The following is an 18,970-nucleotide window of genomic DNA, read 5'->3' on the forward strand; positions in this document are numbered from 1 at the left end:
CAAACTTCAGATGTATAACCCAGGCAATATTCTGTGGGGAAAAATAAAACCCAAACTAACAAAACCACAAAACTTGGAACTTATTAAAATCTCAAGTTTATCAAGATCATACCGTAATTTTGAGGGATCTGGCTTTTTCTTAAAGAAAAAATAATTCTCTCTGGATCTGGAAATATTAGCAGGCACAGCCAGATGATGACATAAATCATCACACAAATTATACACCAAAAAGGAAACCGTGCTTATCCAAGCTGATTGTCTCCTATCCTGGAACAACTGGCTGGAGAGATGAGAGAAGAGTAGTGGATGGATGTTGTCTACCCAAACTTGAGCAAGGCTTTCAATGCTGTCTTCATGACATCCTCATAGGCAATCTCAGGGAGTGTTGGCTGGACGAATGGACAGTGAGGTGGATTGAGAACTGGCTGAATTCAGAGGGTTGTGCTCAATGACAGAGTCTAGCTGTATATCTGTAAGTAGCGCTTTTCCCCAGGGGTCAATACTGGGCCAGTATTGTTCAACTTACTCATCAGTGACTTCAATGAAGGGACAGAGTGCCTCTTCAGCGAGTTTGCTCATGATACAGAATGAGGAGGAGTGGGTGGTACCCCAGAGTGCTGTGCTGTCATTCAGAAGGATCTAGATAGAGAGGAACCTCATGCAGTTCAACAAAGGCAAGTGCGGGGTCCTGTCTCTGGGGAGGAATAACCCCTACACCAGGATAGACTGAAGACTGACCTGCTGGAAGCTCTGCAGTGAATGACCTGAGGGTCAGTAAGTGGTCCATGAGCCAGCAGTGTGTCCCTGTGGCCAAGAAGGCCAATGGTATCCTGTGGTGCATTAGGAAGAGCATTGCCAGCAGGTCAAGGGAAGTGATCCTCTCTCTCTACTCAGCCCTGGTGAGGCCTCCCCTGGAGAATTGTGTCCAGTTTTGGGCTTCCCAGAACAAGAGAGCCATGGAGCTCCTGTATCAAGGCCATTGAAGGGCTACTAGAGATTAAAGATCTGGAGCATCTCTCATATGAAGAAAAGCTGAGGGAGATTGGTCTGTTCAGACTAGAGAAGAGAAGGCTCTGGGGTGATCTGGTCAATGTGAATCTGAAAGGATGGTGTCAAGAGGGTAGGACCTCTTGTTTGTGGTGCCAGGCAGTATGACAAAAGGTAGCAGGCAAAACCTAAAACACAGGAAGTTCCACCTGAACATGAGAAAGAACTTTATTGTGAGGGTGACTGGGCAGTGGAACAGGTTTCCCAGAGATGTTGTGGAGCCTCCTGCCCTGGAGATATTCAAGAGTAATCTGGACACAATCCTGTGTAATGTGCTCTAGGTAACAAAAATAAAAAAGAAAAATATCAAAATATGCTTATGAAGAAGAAAATTGTACAGATTATGACTTAGTGAATGACTGTCTGGCAAAGGTATGGCTCTGCTCTTTCAGAGCTATCTTTATGGTGAACATGAGAACACAGTTGTACTAAGGTTTTCGCCTTCCCTCCCATCTGGGAAATGTTACATATTCAGAGCTGTTGAGGCATTCAATGCATCCTTCGAATCTGGTATGTTGTCACAGCAAAATTGTATTACAGTCATGACAATGAAGAGAAATGCAGAAACTGCACCTAGTTTAAAAGGCTCCTTCATCTTTCTCTAAAGGTATCGACAGCCTTTTCACCGAGCAATTTGGAAACTGCCTGGGGTAGCGTTTATAAATAAAATATTTTTTTTAAAAAAAGATTAAATGCTCTCGTTCACAGATTTATCAAAATTAAACAATTAAATCTTTTAGTTTGTGCTTTTGCAATATAAGAGCTATCCTTTCATTCCCACATTCCCTCCCTGCCAGCTATTCCTCTCTTCTACATGCTGACACCCATCCAGTCCTAAATAAATGCAGAATGACCCTCCAGAGTTGACATTTTCTCTGCTTGTCAGGCTCTTTCCTATTTCCCTCTTCTCTGTTTCCTGAATACTTCATATCTGTGCCTTTGAAATACCCTTTAGTTATTTCTGATAGCCCAGGTTGGAATGAAGGCTTTACTTGTTTCAGTGCAGATCATAGCATAGGGAGAGGCAGCCTGAGATGGAGAGTGGCTTGTGTGTTCTTTGCACGATCAGATTCAAATTACTGTTGTTGTTTCTATTTGAATGCCCTTTTATTTTATTTTTATTTAAAAAGGAAATCAATCCTTTTCTAGATCAATATCAGTGAAACTGCGATTATTCATTAAACTGTTGGTAGTGCATTCTCTTCAGAACAGCTATCACCACTGCTCTAGGTTAACACTTTTCTTAATTAAATATTATTTATGACTCTGTAACTTAAAACCCCAGTACTTTATAGTGGGAAATGGAAACAGAGAACAAGGTGCTGAAGAAGGCACTCTCGTGTTTTATCTATTTTGCATAACACAGAAGGGCATTACTTTAGTAATTGACTTTTTTATTTTGCTCACTGTAATGACTGCTAGAGATACTGGTTTAATCAACCAACCATGCAAGTGCAGTGATTGTGAATCAGATCTTTGTGAAGCAAACCAATGCTCCACAGTAAATTGCCAAGGGATACCGGCTACCCTGCTCTGTTTTTACTCAAATAGATTGTCTTTTAAGCAGCTGCCTCATAAAAAGCCTTCATTATGTATGGACCTTTAATCAAAATGTCACTAGATCCTGTGTTCTGGTATGCTTCATTTGAAACACATCTAATACTTTTATTTATTAAATTGTCCGGCATTGACTCCAGCCACCATTAACCCTAGTAAGCAAAGATGGATGAGAGAGTGACAAAAGGCTTGTGTCAGAGCTGAGATCATTTGTGCATGTGTGATGTCTTGATCTATTTGTACATCTCTTTTAGGGACCATAAGGCAATTAAGTTCACCCATTTCTAACACAGCCCTTTCTGTACACTCTGATTTGATAGGAGAATGGGTAATTCCTAGTAATGACTACTACAACAATTATAGTGCATTGTATTGATGCTTAATTAGAGAATATATTGAAAGTGGGGAAGGAGACAAGTGAAAGAGGGGAGGGTTTGCTCCCAAGTAAATGTCAGGACTCTTTCTTAATACCTTGTCTTTTTAATGTGCATTGAATGCACTGAGAAACACTGTGGCCTCCTGACCTTAGAGCATTTACCCCAGCCTGAGAAAGGAGAGTGAAGCCTTTTTGAGAAGACATTGTTTTAAAGCTGAATTACATTTAATGTCATTCTTGTTCAGCTTTACTGTGAACTGACCCTTACAGGCCTTTGGCCCTGCATGCACAGTTGGAAACCATTTCTGTGCCTGAGCTTTCTGAATCAAACACTTGCAGTCTCATCAGGCAGGCTTTCAGAAGTGAAGCCCAAATGTCATGAGCACGTACTATTATTTTTCTAAGGTTTATGTAAGTAATTTGTGAGCTATCTACAAGACTTCTTGTTCTTTTAGAGAATAAGACTGAGACTTTATTATCACTCCAATAATGACATTTAGCACTACCCTTCAATCTCCAGTTTCAGCAGATGTAAGAAAAATACTATATATCACTATTGCAGGATTACAGCAAACCTGCATAAAACCTTCACAGCTATTCACGGCTGAACTGGCCCAACCTTCCCTAGGCTAGCTAATGTACAAAGAGCTCATGGATTCAGACCTCATGGAGTAATGGACAGTTTTCAAAGCCGTTTTCAAGACACCTCAGTGTGTGTGGCATCAGACTGATAACTTCTTGAACAGTAAGAAAAGAACGCATTGTTTATTTTCTCATATACTATTATCCTTTTCAAATAGCATTACTATGCGTTTGCATCCCAGGAACCATCACATGCCAGCTGCACGTTTAGCAAAATCTCAGTGTAATTCAGTGTGACTTTGTGAAATGGAAAGAATTTAAAGGCAGCATGGCTTTGCTAATTTTTATGTTAATTTCTGTAGAAACTTGATGTTCTGTGTCAGTCTTTTGCTTGTATGATAATCTCTGCTTTGCATCTTCTGCATCTCTTCTCATGCTATTTTACTTTCTGTTTGAAATGGCAGCACTGAATGCAGATAGTGCCGAGCTTTCAGAAGATGAAGTCTATTTAGGTCTTTCCAAAAAAATGTCTCTTCATTGCTATAAATGCTATTACTCCACATGCCACTGCAGTGGCACGTTAGGGAGGTGACAGCTTTGCACATTGGAAGTCAGGTTTTGAATGGAAGTATATATTTGCAAATGAAGCAGCTGATTAATTTGGATATGCAGCTTTCAAGTAATATTCTTTGGAATACACTGTACAACAAAAGCTTTTAAAGTAAGTAATAATTTGAAAAACTACAAGAAGAAGAAGAGTAGCATTACATTGATGGAGTATTGTTTGAGTCAGGGTTTTTTTCCTTAGACTATGGGGGTTTATCAGAAGGTGGCATTCTGCTCGCTGGTATAATTGGTGATTTATTTATGAATCCTTGTCATTATTAAACAAGAAGGAGCAATATCACAGAAGACTGCAGTTGAAAGGAGGTTATGGAATTTGAAGCTTGGGAATGAACAAACAACACATAGTTGTGTTAAAAATCCCTACGCTTTTTTTTGCCAATCCTTATTGCTGTTTTCAGTCTTAAATGATCATAGAATATTTTCAAAATTAGTTTATATTAAATGACCATGATAAATAGCATACATTATTATTACTACTATTACTACTATTTTATATGGAGATATAGGGGAGATTCTCCCTATACAATCATGCCCTATCTTCCAAGTATGCATAAACACCTGCTGATCTTGAAGCATCCCTCTATTTTTGCATTCAACTTTTACACTTAGGCAAGTGACAAACCCAGAAAAGGTAGACCTGCTGTACAGGATCAGAGTGCAGGCTCCCTGTTCAGCTATGTACTTAAATTATATGACTAGTGCCACTTGCATAAGTGGAGTTACTCACCTGCTCGTGTACCTTGCTGCAGCAAAGCTTCTGGCACAGGGTGCTTCAATGGCTTGCTGGTGCTAGTGTCAGTCCTGTGTGATGGAATTCTGCTGCTACAGCCAAAACCCACATCAGACAATCGGATAAATATAGAGAAGTGAGCAACTCAGCTCCCTGCTGATGCAATGTCGTTGCCTTAGTTGCACTTACCTAATGTATTCTATGAGAGGTGAAGTACTTTAATACTCATTTTTCTCACTAAAAAAAATTAGAAAGATAAAAGCCTCTCTGATTTTTAATACAGGTGCTGCTTTACACCTGAAAAGACAGTGAGATGAACTGATTTAGGAACTTACGCATGTGTTGCTAAACTTGAGGGAAGTTTTTCTGAAAGCTTGTCTTGGCATTTCTGTTAAATATATACATTCAATGCTACGTAACATAAACCAAAAAAGGTCACTCTGTACGTGTTAAATGTTAGATAATATAAAAAAAGAAACCCTAGGTTTAACTTTTATCTATGTATTTTATATTTACATACTTTATATATTTCATATTACTTTTGTAATAATTTTCTTTTCAGTCTAAGGTCTGACCCTGTATTTCTTTGTCAGGCTGAAGCAGGCTTTGAATTCAGTGTGATCATACCATCTCATGGTACAGAGATATTATGCCGCTTTCTTGTGTAGACATTATGTAGTCTCCATTTTCACACAGTTACACCTAGATATTGTGGTTCCTTTATGTATATCATGCAAGAAGGTAAGTGACTTAATGCAAGAAGGAGATCAAACTAATTTCATGTTTTAAGGACAAAAATGTATGTTTCTTATCCTGTTTATTTATTTATTTATTTATTTATTATATTATTATTATGTTTCTTGCCTGTAGAGTTTATTCAGTATGGGAAGTGCACAAGTGCAGTCCATATATGTAGCTCCTGCATTCTAGATGCATGAAAACAGGATACTGCAGTGCTAATAGCATAAAGATCAGACAAAATGAAATTTCCAGAGCTGAATTGGTGCACATGGGTGTGGATGAATGTGCATAAGTAAGTTTCTGAGTATGTTGCTGGTTTGTATGAAACTATTTTTTTTCTTTAATCTCTTCTTTACTGGTATCCAATATGTCATTATTTTAATTTCCTTATAGAGTTTTTCTTTTTTTTTTCTCAGGATAAAATATAATGCTTATTACTTTGGAAAAGAAAAGTAATTTGAATATAAATTCTCGCTAAAGTGTGAGTGTGATATCTTAAACACAACTGATAAAATCAGTTTGTGCCTGAAACACCTTTGCAAAATTGTGCAGTTAAGCACTTGGTAAAGTTCCATTACACTGAGATTTATTTCTCAATTATTTTTTTCAGACACGCTTTTTTATTCTCTGAAGGCATTATACCATTAACAGGCTTATTGTATAATACAAAACCATCAAAAAATAACAGCATTTACATATTACTTTCAAAGGGACCATCTTCTAATCCGGGTTCTGTTGCTACAGTACTGGAATAATTGCAATGATATATGTGAGATTCAGTTTCAATCTCTTTTTTACCACTGTATGATTTTAGTGAAGCATCTGTGTTTGTACTAGAGTAATGAACTTAGCCCAGATTGCATTTAAATACTAGTTAACCAAAGGTGAAGCAAAGAGAAGGTGAGATGCATCTTAGTTGCTATTACGGGGAACTACAGTGGGTGCAAATACACTCGGGTCTCTCCTGTGGCTGATCATCCATGAGATCCGTATGTTAGGCCACCGCAATTTAAACCAAAATGATCGTGTTTCATCTAGTACAGATTAGAAAAAAATTAAGGATTCTTCATTTTGAGTTTGTATTTCTCAGCCACAGAAGCTGTAACTAGACTTAGAGTGTTTGATTGTTTTTCCGATGCCAAGCAATAAATGGTACTAGATGTATATCTGATTGTAAGAGCCTTTAAAGGAACACATCTAAGGACTACAGACAGTCATTTGAGCTGAAAACTTCTTGTCTTCTCTGTTAAACTGTTTTAGCACTAGAATCTTTAAAAATTAAAGCATAATAATTTTTAGGAGTTCTTTTTGTGTCTTGTAATTTTGCAGCTGATTTTGTGTCAGGCTGACATTAAAGATTGAGCTTAAATTATTAAATGATATTTTGTGCAACAGTAATTTCCATTAGAGGCTATTTTTCATGTCATTTGCTAGGAAGCTTTAAACTCTAAAAGAATACTTTTGGCACAGTGAAGGGAAATATTTGTGTAGCAGGAGCTGTAATTATGAACACGTGTGGCTAAACACCTGTCAGCCGCTTGGTTTATACTGAACAAGCTTGCAAAATAGCATGTCCGTGCCCTGATCCTAGCTATTAAAAGTGAACACCACATTTAAGGAATTACTTGGTCACTCCTATTTAACATCTGGATGCTTCAGAGAATCTACCACCCATTTGTTACAGTGGAAAGTGCAGTTACAGCTGGAGAAATGAACTGAACTGAACTGAACCATGAGGAGAGCGTATTTAAATGGGAGTGAGCAGCAGTGAGTGGGTCCAGTCTCTGGGTCAGAAGGTGCTGTTCCCAGATCCATCCTTGAAGCCTCCTGACCGAGCAATTTAGGCAAGGTTTTGTTGGAAGGTGAGAGCAAAGCAGCCATTCAAGCTGTGTTCCGAGGCCCCAGGAAAGATAGTTGGGCCTAGAAGTTCTTGGGTGAAGATGGAGAAAAGCTTCCCCAAACACTGAGCAGCTCATGGTGCTATCCACAGTTGACCATTTCCACCCTGGAACCTCCCACTAGGACTTGGTATTAAGGAGCAAATGTTAGAACATAGGCAGTCATTGGGGTGTGACAGTTCTGCCCTTCATTTGCCATGAGACATTGACTTGCCACTGACTTTGTCCTGGAAGTTAGTGGTGGGACTTAAATCTCCTGAGCTGCTGGTGGAATGGGGCAATTTCTGCTCCTTCTGTCTCTACCAGTGCTGCATCATGGGGTTCCTAGTTCTCATTTATGTGTGGTACACAGGGATTCCTTGAAAAAGCAGTTGGTAGAGCAGTGTAATGAGTGCTCCTACATGCCTGTTCTGTGAAGGCTATGACGGAGAAGACCCATGTTTATTCAGAGAGGGAGTGTTTGGAAAAAAATTGGGACATTGTAATAGGTTCTGTGACTGGATGGCTTAAACAAGTGAAATAAGAACTTAAAAATCCCAACTCTAAGCATTAAAGTGTCTGCTACTAAAAAACAAGTGCGTCCTGAAGAGTTTTTGTCTACATTAAGCCTTTCTACAGAATGACAATCATGACACAGAAATTGTCTTACTCCACAAATGTTTCAGTTTGACAGTAACTATTCCAAGCAAGGATTTTGCAGTTTTAAAAGAGGAAAGGGCAGGAGGGTCCCTCTGTCCTTGGCTATTGGGACTGTCTTATACCTGGAAAGTCCTCCATCAGCAGCTAGTCATATTTGGGCAGATAAGACAGTCAAAGAGGGCAAACAAATGAAGTTCTAATTTACCTTCTTGCCAACAGAGGAAAAAATCTTTGCCTAAGGAGCAAATGATGCATTTTGTACATCCGTTTGCATGCACAGAGATAGCATAACTTCCCTATTTTCCTCACTCAGAGCAGCAGCTAAATGTCATGAATTCATCTGTGCTTTGCTTTTATTACACAAAAGTTCTTCCAAACATTTATGCAAAATTGTGTGATATATTTTTCAACAGATAGCTGGCAGTGGGTATATAAGCATGTGTCATTTTTGCATTGAAATAAAGTGGGATCGCCCAACACTTGCAACACACAGCTCTTTTCACTTTATCTGAATCCTTAACTTCCTTGCAAATTGCTGTTTACTATATGTAGCATTTGTGCTATAGCTGTAAGCTGTAATACCTTCACAGAGTCCATTAGCTAATTTTCAGACAAAAGAAGTGGTATTGGAGGGCCATACACTGCCTTGAGGTGTTCTTTAGCTGTAGAAGTTAAAGAATAAAGTGAGCATGTCTCTAAATGATGAATTTACGTCACCTCCTCCACTCTGTGGCATGTAATTGGACTATTAGGAGCCCTACAGTAAGACCTGGAAAATTCACAAGTCCTTATATGGACTACTTTACCTTAATTTGGTTTTATATCACATCTTCATTGTATATTTGATATAATTTTATTAATTTTTTTTGGCTATGAAGTGAGATTCAAGTGCTTGATTTGATAACCACAAGATTTTAATGATCTTTGCATCAGTCTCCCAATATCTAACACTTTTATTTCACTGAACTAGCATCAGTGAGAATTTAGCACACTGTGACAATTTGTTCAGCATTGCACAAAACCTGCCTTTACTACTTCTTCCGAAATCTAGTTCATTATATATCCATCCATCCACATGCCTGAAACAAGAGTACTGTCAGCTAAATAGGTCATCAAAATACACAGTGCTATTAAAACTCAGTAGTTTTGTGGTAGGAGGTATAAATTTCTGTGTAGAAGGTTAGCAATTCCATTGTAACATGACTTCTCCTTTCACATGCCTTCTATGAATTACAGTAACACTTTCTGTTTGCCCTTTAGTGTTGCATAAGAAAGGCAAAGAATGGTTGAGAATCCTGCTTTTATGATGATTTTGTAGCCTTTCCCCCTCCTTCACAGACAGCAAATCTACTAAATATCATCTGATCCTGAAAGCGAAGATTTTTCTGAGCAAGAAAGCAGAGTGAGATTAGGTTGAAAAAACATAGCAAGGGTTGCTTTCTCTCCATTTCTGCATCTAATCTCATTTATCTTCATTTTTCAAACACCACTTTTCCACTAAAGTAGGAGCAATATGGGGTTTTTTTTTTCTTTTTTGATAATCTTAAGAAATATTGACCTAATTTGAAAACACTTTTTCTTCTTGCTCCTTACAGCTTTCTTTACTTTTATTGTTGCTATTTTTGTGTACAAGAATCATTCAGGAACTTGAGCAAAATGTAATCTTAACTGGAAGTGGATCTCCAAACATGCCAAGTGACTTCAGCTGCCAGAGTTCAGTTCTACACCTGCCTCTTCAGATTACAAAACATTATCCAAGCACAAGTCAGCTAATGGACCTTAAATTAGTGTGAGTGGTCTAAAAAGCTATGGCATACACTTACATAAACCTACTTTCCTTGAAGTCAGCAGAAAAATATTGCATCAGTTTCAGAAGGAAAAAGATTGCAGGCAGGCTGTCCAATATCTGGATCTCCTGGCTTCTTTCATGCATGTAATTGAGCAGTGGTCTGACTGGTCTGCCAGTATAGTTTGGTATACATGTTTAACATAAAAACAGGTTTTAATGAAGTTAAAAGAAAGATTTCTTAGTCTAGCACATGCTATATTAAGTTCTACTTGGAGTGTGACTAAGGATGTGCCTGTGAAAATCCTCTGATATTAGGTGATATAATTGTCTTACTTAAAAAAAAAAAAGGGGGGAAAAAAGGGGGGGAAAAAAGAAAACTAATAAAAGTTACTAATTAAATAAAATTGCTTTCTGTGCTGTCAAAATTGCTGTTGTGCTAAGTTGGCAAATAGTCTAATGTGGATGGATGGCTTTTTAGTGTTCTGGCTGTTTCTTCATCAATCTCATCACAACCCAGCCAACAGCAGCAGGACTGTAACTTCTAATTCCCCGGTAAATGACCCGTGTCTGTCTGTCTTTAATCAGACAGTCCCCCTTCATCATTCACATCACTTAGAAATTGATGTGGAAAGGCACATGTGCACCCCTTTTGTTTAGTCATTGCTTGATATGGGGAAAACCTGTGTGTGGGAGAAGGGGGTTAAAAACAATTGTACTGCAAAATGTAATCACCTTTCAGTGCAACATCCATTGCAACATTCGTGCCTCAGCTTTTGTACAGGCTTTCTGTTGGTGCCCTTTACAGGAAGAAATGACTGCTGCTTCTTTAAGTCATGGGAGCTCACGTTTGCTGTGACAGCTTTCCAATTGTTAAATAAACTCTGACCATGAACATCTGTCAGGCAGATATTGCACTGCAGGCTTCAGCTAAAAGGAGCACCAGACAAGCATTTCAGTGCCTAAAGGCTCTTGTTTCATTTTTCTGAAGACACAGGGTATTTTAAAAAATACAAGGAAATAATATGATTCCTTTACATTGAACAATGTCACATTTTCCCTTGAAAGTTATAAGATGTGATTGTGTCCATTTCTGAGAAAGATTGTCTATGAGGAGCATGAAATATGTCAAATGTGTGCTTTTGGCTAGCAAAAAGATGGGATGCAGGAATACTGATGTTATCACTTAAAAAATGTTAATGATATTATTTAAGTTCTTATGGGGAAGGTTAGAGGAATTATACTGAACTGCCTCAGAGTTCTAGAATGACATTTTTTATCCTTTGTAGTTTGGATAGTAATCTAGAAAAACCCTTCCAAAGTTACTGCTTTTTATTATGTTTGACCCTGCTGTACTAGGTGTTGTAGAGGCAAGTAAGAAAAGGACAGTTCCACCTACAGGTGTAATAGGCTAAGATGGATATGCAACAAAGTTATTTTTTAAGGTAAATATAGAGTCAGTACTGGAATACTGTAGTCAGTATGAGTAGTCAGAACTACATCATTATTTGATTTTAAGTTACAACTGGGGAGGGAATTGCCATTAAATTAGATTGAAGATAGATTTCTCCATCTGTCCTGTGAAGACAGGCTGAGAGTTGGGGCTGTTCAGGCTGGAGGAGAAGGCTCCAGGGAAAATTTCCAGTGCCTGGAGGGTGACCACAAGAAGGCTGAGGAAGGACTTTTTATGAGGTCTTCTAGTGACAGGACAAGAGGAAATAGATTTAAGCTGAAGAGGGTAGATTTAGATTAGCTATAAGGAAGAAATTCTTCACTGTGAGGGTGGTGAGGCACTGGCACAGGTTGTCATGAGAAGCTGTGGCTGTCCCATCCCTGGCAGTGTTCAAGGCCAGGCTGGATGGAGCTTTGAGCAATCTGGTCTAATGGAAGGTATCTCTGCCTATGGCAGGGGGGTGGAACTGGATGAGATTTTAACATCCTTTCCAACCCAAACAGTAAACTGGATTCTACAATTCCAGTTTAGAAACTGATATTATCTACCCTAACCTGCCTAAAAGTCAGCCAAGCTATGCTGGAAAACCTGAACTAGGAATCAAAGTTTTTCTAGAAGCAGTGTAGGAGGGAGGTGGTTCAGCTCACCTGACTGAGGACAGAATGGGTCAGATGCTTCCATGGGAAGCAGAAGACTAGCTCATTTGCAAATTAATACAGAAAAAGAAAACAAAAACAAATCTAGGTGATTAACTTCAAAAGGCAAGGTAATTGTGTGGAGGCAGGAATCCTAGAAAATATACAAGAAGGATTTATTGAAAAATCAAGACTATTTTTTGCACATTAAAAAGGAAAATGATCCATATTTCATTTATATTTGATATTAGGAATAAGTAATTCAAATTTTTAAGTGTAACTTCTTCCACAATTTCAAGTTTAACTAACTAATACATGTTGCTGGGAGGAGATCTTGGGGAAACATTTCATCATACAAGAAAATTTTCATACGAGAAACACTGCCTATCTAAGCTGAGAATCTCTTCAAACAACACGTTATTGATATCTGAAGGGGGCCTACAAGGATGCTGGGGAGGGACTGTTCATCAGGGACTGTAGTGATAGGACAAGGGGTAACGGGTTCAAACTTAAACAGGGGAAGTTCAGATTGGATCTAAGGAAGAAATTCTTTACTGTGAGGGTGATGAGGCACTGGAATGGGTTGCCCAGGGAGGTTGTGAATGCTCCATCCTTGACGTTGTTCAAGGCCAGGTTGGATGAGGCCTTGGGTGGCATGGTTTAGTGTGAGGTGTCCTTGCCCATGGCAAGGGGGTTGGAACTAGATGATCTTAAGTTCCTTTCCAACCCTAACTATTCTAACTATGATTCTATGATTCTTACCATTCCAGTTTCTTTTTAGGACAGAGATGAATACATCCAGCAAAAACACAAAACAGTTGGAAATGGAAAAAGTCAATTTAAAAAGCAGTTGGAAATGGAAAAAGTCAATTTAAAAATCAGTCCTCCCTGATTTTTTCTATGGACTCTTCCTAGAAATAACATTCAGAATTTTTATAACTGAAATGGATCATTTAAAAGTCTCAATTATTTATTTTATGCTTTTGAAAACACTTTTGGATAATGGGTTTCACTTTTTCACCTTTCATATATCTCATTCTTTCATGCAGAAAAATAGAAACCATTGAAAAATGGAAGATGATAGCAGTTTGCTTTTTTTCCTACCTGTGCTTATGAGTTGGTACTGTTCTCACAGATGCACATGACGGTTTTATAGTGGAAGTAAACATAATGCACCATAAGAGGCAATTTTTAACAGACTGATTTCTGTACAGAACTAAACATTTATATAATATGAGGGCTTTGTGGAGATTTAAGCAAGGAAGTTAGGGTATTTTTTTCATCAGATTTTGGAAATCAAAGTATAGTAGTGAAGGTTTGGGAGCATTAAAACTATGATGGAATCGATTGTAATAGTAAATGAAAATGTAATTAGTCCCTAAATCCCAACATACATCACTTTCATGTGGCCATGTTAGAGATGTAGGATGTGAACAAGCAAAGGAATAGGTGGTAAGAGTACTCTTGGTGATACTATGCAAAAGGAGAAAGCAAATATAGATCATGGCTCTTGACCTGTTGCACTTACTAGACTCTGTTGAACCTCTACGGAAAAGCATGATCACTAACCTGAGAGAGGCCTACTTGCTATTTGGCTTGGAGATAGGTATCAAAGTGACTCTAATGGTGTGACAAACATTCACCAAAGAATGGCAAAATAGCCTGAAGACTGGGCAAATAACACAAAGGGTGAGACATATTAAAAATTTCAGGAAAGGGCTGCTCAGTTATAGTGGATAAAAGGAGCCTTTAGACACCTATTCAAATACTGTGTCTGTCTGGAGGTCTTTCTCTTATCATGCTTTGTTTTGTAAGCATTTAATGAGATGTTAAGCTCTGATGCTGGGTTCTAGTGGGGCATTGGAGGACAAAGGCATAGAGTCTCCAGTCTTTTTACTCATTCTGCTACCACTGACTCTCAGGATTTGTCAAGAGAGTGGGGGATATATTCAGTTCAGTGGTAGACCCATTTTGAGGTAAACCCTCTTTTCATGCCATGATATAAGGGGGTACCTCAATGGCATATTAGTGAGACTTCCATTGAAAACACTTGAACTCTTTTTCCAATACACACTCATACATTTTCCCATTAAAAGGCTATGTTGCTAGTGAAGAGGTTTACTCTTACTAATATTTTAGCATTTTATTAGTAATCAGATGTGAGATGATTGAATTCTTGCCAACTGTTGTAGTAGCCATCTGTCCTTGTTAGTTGCCAAAGGGTTTGTCTCAATAAGCATATTTTATATTCCATGCTACATGTTTTTTTTTTCTACAACTTTGCAATTTTCTGCACACCCTTTTTCCTCATGGAGAATCTGGGGAATATTTTATACAGTGGAACTCCTCCTGTCTAGACTTAAGAACTATATTGTTCAGAAGCTTTGATTTTACAGTCTTTTAAAAGAGTTTTTCAAAGCTTAGCCCAAATTAGAAAAAATACCTGCAAGCTAAAGAAAAAGGTTCATGGAAATCTAGATAGTCACAAAAGACGTGATGAGGTCTCCTTTTGCATTATTGATTTGGCATACGTGGTTGTTCATTCAATATACTTTTAGAAATATTTTTTCAATATATTTTTCTAAATTCATGTTTTTTTAATATGTAATTTTTTGTATGTCTGAAACACCTGGAATCCAGTGAGGAAATAATGGAAGTGCTGCAGGGACAGACTGAAATCACTGCTGATTATCCAAAGATTTTGAAGGAAAAAATAAAGATACAACACAGTAGAAAATAAAGGATATAATATAATAGATGAGAGTGACAAATAAGCCAGGCCAGGGCTGGAGGGAGAGTGAAAACAATAGTATCACAGGCACAAACTGTGGTTAATGAGAAGCCATGGTTACAACTTGCTAGTTCAATTTCTGCTGCAGAGTTTTTGTGAAGGCTTCAGACAATTTGAGCTAAACTTTAAAAAAGTTCTTCTTTACTGTGTCAGAGTATTCTGCTTGTTGGCAATAAGATTCAAATAGGAATCATGAGAGGTGGTGTATTTATTGGGGAGAGACCCCTTATCGATTGAGAAAAGGGATTTGTTTTGATCTAGCACTTTTGTAAAACTCAGTACCTTCCTGTCTAGGTAGTTCCCATTCCAATCTGTGAAGATGTTAGTTTGGGCTGTCAGAAGGTTCTTCATATTAGATGTCACAGGCCTAAATGTTTCGTGTTGGGAAGAGTAACCACTTTCTTCTAAAATATGAGGAAGGATCCTTTAATGAAGTCTCTTTTTCCTGTCTTTTCTGCTTTCATGGTTAAACAGTCATTCCTTGCTTATCAGATTAAGGCTAAGAAATGGCAAGGATAAACATATGTATTTGCACCAGGTTTCAAATCAGAGAGCTGTGATAATGACAGGGGTGATACGATAAATGATCTGGAGACCAGACATTCTGGCTAGGCAAGTGACACAACCTTCTGAGCATGGACTGCGCTGGAATAAACTCATACCATGATTCCTTCCTTGCTACAAAATGTGACATGGCACAAAAGCATAAAACCTGTATTGAATCCAACCCTTTTCAAAAGAGTCAGGTTTACTAAGCACAGCAGCAAATCACTGCCTGTTCTCTGGTGAAAAACAGCAACCACAAACCTGTGTGTTGCCAGAATACCTCGTGCCATGTATGCCCGCTGCTACCTGTGCCTGCCACTCCTTCCTTGAAGTGTCTGGAGAAGGCTATAGGCCAGAAGATTTATTCTGATGTACCAGCCTGTTCCCAGTTGCTGTTTTTCTCTGTTTGTACTATCTGTTGGGAGAGGGACTGCAGGTCCCTTAGGAAAGGCATTGCTGGGAGTGAGCTGCAAGTCAGGCAGCTTGCCCTGGCAGGCAACATACCAGCTCTGTCCAGTGATCCTTGCTACAGCTAGTAATAGGTAGGTACAGTGGTATGTTTGATTTACACCTGGCTTAGTGTGATGGCCACCATGGAATATTGTACGGAATAATCAGGTCATCAAGGCTGGATAGGGGCTGTATTGAAAAAAGAAAGAAGGTAAGTTAGGCTCTATCACATTTGGAAACAGACTTTGGTACTTGTCAACAAGAGGCAGCTACAGTGTAATACTTGACAGTTAAGACAATGTCCTGGAGAGCACCAGGCAAGCTCCAGCTGATGAGAAGTAAAATAAAGAAAAAAATGAGGGGCTTAGATTTGAGTGAGCTAAAGAGAACATCACCAGGGTGTAGCTTGAATATGCTGGTTCATTCCAAGCTTATTCTTTTTTAGCAAAGTCAAGTCCTGTCCATTGTGTGCTCAATTTTATCAACATATTCTGATTTTTTACCTTTTTCTTGTGCTATAATCATATGCAAGTTCCATTTGCCAGTGATCTGATTGGATGTCTCTCTTTTCTTTCTGGATTCTATAGGATAAAATCATGGGTAGATAAGATGCAAGAAGATCTCGTAACATTAGCACGAACTGCAAGCGGAGTGGACCAGCTTGCTGCGGTGAGTAAGAAGATGCCCCTTAGGCTGCAATAACTAGGAAGTGAAATGAATGTTGTGCATCATCTAGGCACTACAATAATTTCATCCCAATGTAGTAAAATGATTTTGGGGAATCAAACTCTGCAGTGTTTACTGAGAGAGAGAGATGAATAACACAGACGTCTGTCAATTCACTCTCTTAATGTTGCAGGACTTGCTCATTGCTAATATTTAACCAGCTTACCATTGTTGCTACCCTTCCACCTGAAGCAAATGCTTTTATGTGATATGTTTGTCAAATACGTATCCAGGAAGCAACCATTCACTCCAGTGGAAAATTCTGCTCTCTATTAACAAGGGAGACTATTTTTCTGACACATATTTCCTGAAATGAGGCACCTTTTGGTTAAAAGGGGTGTAAATGAGAATGAAAACTACTTTTATTCAGCTGTTCAAATATAAACCAAAGTGTGTTTTAGGGAAGAATTTCCAATTCTTCTGTCATTAAAAAACCCTTTTATGCTATATTCCATTCATAGAAGGTAAAACCACACCTGATAGTGCAGAAAAATGAAGTTGCAATTCAGAAACATGTCAGGATTATGCTGCCTATGCAAATTTGTATATATGTATCATGATATAGTATGCAACCATATGATCAGAGATTTCCCTCTCTCTATCCCTGCACAAGTCCCTTTGCTCCTTCTCTGAACCAGTGGGTCTCTGGATTGATGTAGGACTGTGTAATGAAGGGAAATATTGCTGTTATATCAGGAAAAGAAGTTATTCTGTCAATCAACAAAAGCCCTTAGTGCTGGGGAGCCAAACATGATGCTGTGAGATTTGGTTTTCAGAAGTCATAATCTCCCCAAATGATCCATGAAACGAATAGTAGCTGTGTTTCAAAGCTATCAAGAAACACACAGAAAAATCAGGGGTGAAGTTTCTCAAATTTAACACTGTATATTAATGTTGACCTTAAGGGCTTTTTACTCAGACATCCACATCTCATGTGAATCCTGCCCCAGAAGGACATTTTTATCTTTACTGTCTATAAGAGGAGGTTAGATACTAGCACAGATGTCCATGTTTACATTATAAGATCTTTAGTTTAACATGAGATCAACGCTGTCCTATAGAAGCAAGGGCTGCATGTACATGATTAACATACAACATAAGACTGCTGAGGTTTTCTCCTGTAATCTTTTACTGTTTCTGCTCCCCTTCCAGTCTTTTATCTCTGTATTCGTTTTTTTTCCTGCTATTTTCCAGTCTGTTATTTCCTGCTTACATATCACAATCTCTTGCCCTTTATTCTTCATTCAGTTTTCGTCTTTTTTTCCCCCCACTGCTTAGACCACTAGGGTGAGAGATCACAGCAAGTCTGAGCTTCAGCTGCAGAGGAGGTGTGACATTCTCTAGCAGTGATGTTCTCTGGGTTGGAATACTCCTGTGTGTGCATTTAGCTGATAAAATCTCTTCAGTGGCCTGCTGGTACTTTTCAGGCTAAAATTCACTAAACACAATGGGATAAAAAGTGTATCTTTGAATACATATATTGAATTTTGATCGACAGGGCAGGGGCGATAGGTTATTTCAAAGGGAGATGAGTTGCTATTTCTAATTCTAGCAAAACAGTGAGTTAATGTCTCACCCATTTTGCCTGGCATTTCCGTGCAAACACCACACAGTAAAATAGATAACGAAAAGCCAAGAGACTGATGCTGTCACGTTTTTTTTTCCCTGAGGAAAATGTTAGTTTATGTAGTTAATGTTCAGCAAATTTACAAGCTGCTAAAACAGTCTTAGAATGAGAACTGCTGGGCAAACATAATAATATGTAGTGCTACCAGCATTACTTAAAGTATGCCACAGTGACATTCACAGTGAAAAGAAACCCCATTAGTCTGGGAATACTGTATGTGTGTTTCTTTTTGAAAGTGAAAATTTACAACACACTTAAAAGATACAATGTTGTCTTAGAGGGTATCCACAAGGTAGTCAATATGTGCTTGTAGTCCTAGGATTAAAAGAATGAAAGGGAATGTTTCCATGCAAAATATCACTTTATATCAAAGCCGTTTATTTGACCTAAATTGTATGATGTCTTTCTCTAGCCACAAGGTTTTAATTAGCTCTCTTGTCTGCAAGGGAGAATGCAAACCTCTGCAAGGTGTGAGCCATGCAGTCTCTCCCTCTCTCCTCTTGTTTACAGGCTATTGTCACTTCCTCATTTTTAAATTGCATTCCTTCGTTTCTGCTTGCTGCTTATTAGTCTGATCTCTTCTGAAACAAAATGCAGTCTTGGAAAATTGGAGACTACAAGACATTAAAAACAGCATGCTTGCATGCTTGTCACTTTTATTCACAGAACTTGCCTTCAGTTGCTCAAGCTTTAAAAAGACTCAATTATCAGCTTTTTTTCTGACTTACTACTTATTCTAACTTTTTGGACCAGGTCTGT

The 18,970-nt window shown here is 38.4% G+C and overlaps 1 protein-coding gene across 5 annotated transcripts in view; it reads left to right on the forward strand.

Moving 5' to 3' along the window:
* Positions 1-18,970, forward strand: part of CACNA2D1 (calcium voltage-gated channel auxiliary subunit alpha2delta 1) — a gene marked incomplete at both ends in the record, with an annotated part of 399,650 nt that overhangs the window by 41,564 nt on the left and 339,116 nt on the right. For all 5 annotated transcript variants that reach the window (XM_080618635.1, XM_080618636.1, XM_080618637.1 and 2 more), the window contains one exon: positions 16,446-16,527. In XM_080618635.1, the coding sequence (XP_080474761.1) occupies positions 16,446-16,527 (82 nt within the window). The remainder of the gene's footprint in view (positions 1-16,445; positions 16,528-18,970) is intronic.

This window comes from Psittacula echo (assembly GCF_963264785.1).
Source record: "Psittacula echo genome assembly, chromosome: 1".
In the NCBI taxonomy this organism is placed as follows: Eukaryota; Metazoa; Chordata; class Aves; order Psittaciformes; family Psittacidae; genus Psittacula; species Psittacula echo.